At 41.1% G+C, this 1,384-nt stretch overlaps 1 protein-coding gene across 1 annotated transcript; it reads left to right on the forward strand.

Moving 5' to 3' along the window:
- Positions 1-234: 234 nt before the first annotated feature.
- Positions 235-1,167, forward strand: LOC126026238 (olfactory receptor 2A25-like). Its single transcript, XM_049785962.1, has one exon. The coding sequence runs from the start codon at positions 235-237 to the stop codon at positions 1,165-1,167; it is 933 nt and encodes a 310-aa protein (XP_049641919.1).
- Positions 1,168-1,384: the final 217 nt, after the last annotated feature.

Consider the following 1,384-nt stretch of genomic DNA (forward strand, 5'->3'; position numbering starts at 1 on the left):
ATTGTGGTGTAAGTTGGTCTGAATATAAGACTAACCTAACCTGAGTATTGTGATAGAACACTTACATTAGATATTTTTGATGTGACGAGCTCTATTTCACCAGGAATGCAAGCTTTTGAAAAATCAACTTTTAATGATATTTTTAGTCTTAAGAATATGACACATATGGTATACCACATTTAAGCACTTCGGATATTTAAGCATGCTGAGCTCTGTGGTCTCTTCCACAGGAAAATGAGGGAAAATCAGACAACAGTGACAGAATTCATTCTATTGGGATTTCCAGTTGGCTCTAGGATTCAGGTGTTTCTATTTGGTCTCTTCTCCCTGCTCTATGCCTTCACGCTGCTGGGGAATGGGATTATCCTTGGTCTCATTTTACTGGACTCCAGACTAAACACCCCAATGTACTTCTTCCTGTCACACCTGGCCATTGTCGACATAGCTTATGCCTGCAATACAGTGCCCCAGATGCTGGTGAACCTCCTGGACCAGGCCAAGCCCATCTCCTATGCTGGCTGTATGACACAAACCTTTCTGTTTTTGACTTTTGCTCACACTGAATGTCTTCTCCTAGTTGTGATGTCCTATGATCGTTATGTGGCGATCTGCCATCCCCTCCGCTATTCTGTCATCATGAACTGGAAAATATGTATTATCTTGGCAGTGACCTCCTGGACCATTGGAGTCTTCCTAGCCCTAGTGCATCTAATTTTACTTCTTCCATTACCCTTCTGTGGACCTCATAAAATTAATCACTTTTTTTGTGAAATCATAGCTGTACTCAAGCTTGCCTGTGCAGACACTTACATCAATGAGATAATTGTTCTGGCTGGAGCAGTGTCAGTGCTGGTGGGACCATTTTCCTCGATTGTGATTTCCTACATTCACATTCTCTGGGCCATCCTGAAGATCCAATCAGGAGAAGGGCGGAAGAAAGCCTTCTCCACCTGCTCATCCCACTTGTGTGTGGTTGGACTCTTTTATGGCACAGCCATTATCATGTATGTTGGGCCCAGATATGGAAATCCTCAGGAGCAGAAGAAATATCTCCTACTGTTTCATAGTCTTTTTAATCCCATGCTGAATCCCGTGATCTATAGTCTCCGGAACAAAGAAGTCAAGGCTGCTCTGAAAAGAATGGTAGAAAAAGACAGAGGTCCCTGAAAGCCAAAGAGAATAAAAACATAGGTTTAATAAGGAAGAATAACTCACCATATCTAATGCAAGATATATAAATATGCTGGGAAGTATTTAATATTCTTGATAATTTATTTTTGTTTTATCATTTATTTTGGGCTTGATAATTTATTTGGGCTACACCAGATGATTCTCAGGGTTTACTCCTTGCTCTGCTCTCAGTAATTACTTCTGCAGGTCTAGG

This window comes from Suncus etruscus, chromosome 1 (genome assembly GCF_024139225.1).
Source record: "Suncus etruscus isolate mSunEtr1 chromosome 1, mSunEtr1.pri.cur, whole genome shotgun sequence".
NCBI lineage: Eukaryota > Metazoa > Chordata > Mammalia > Eulipotyphla > Soricidae > Suncus > Suncus etruscus.

Excerpts from the sequence above, each read along its gene's own strand:
- LOC126026238 (XM_049785962.1), top strand. The coding sequence starts at position 235 with ATGAGGGAAAATCAGACAACAGTGACAGAATTCATTCTATTGGGATTT.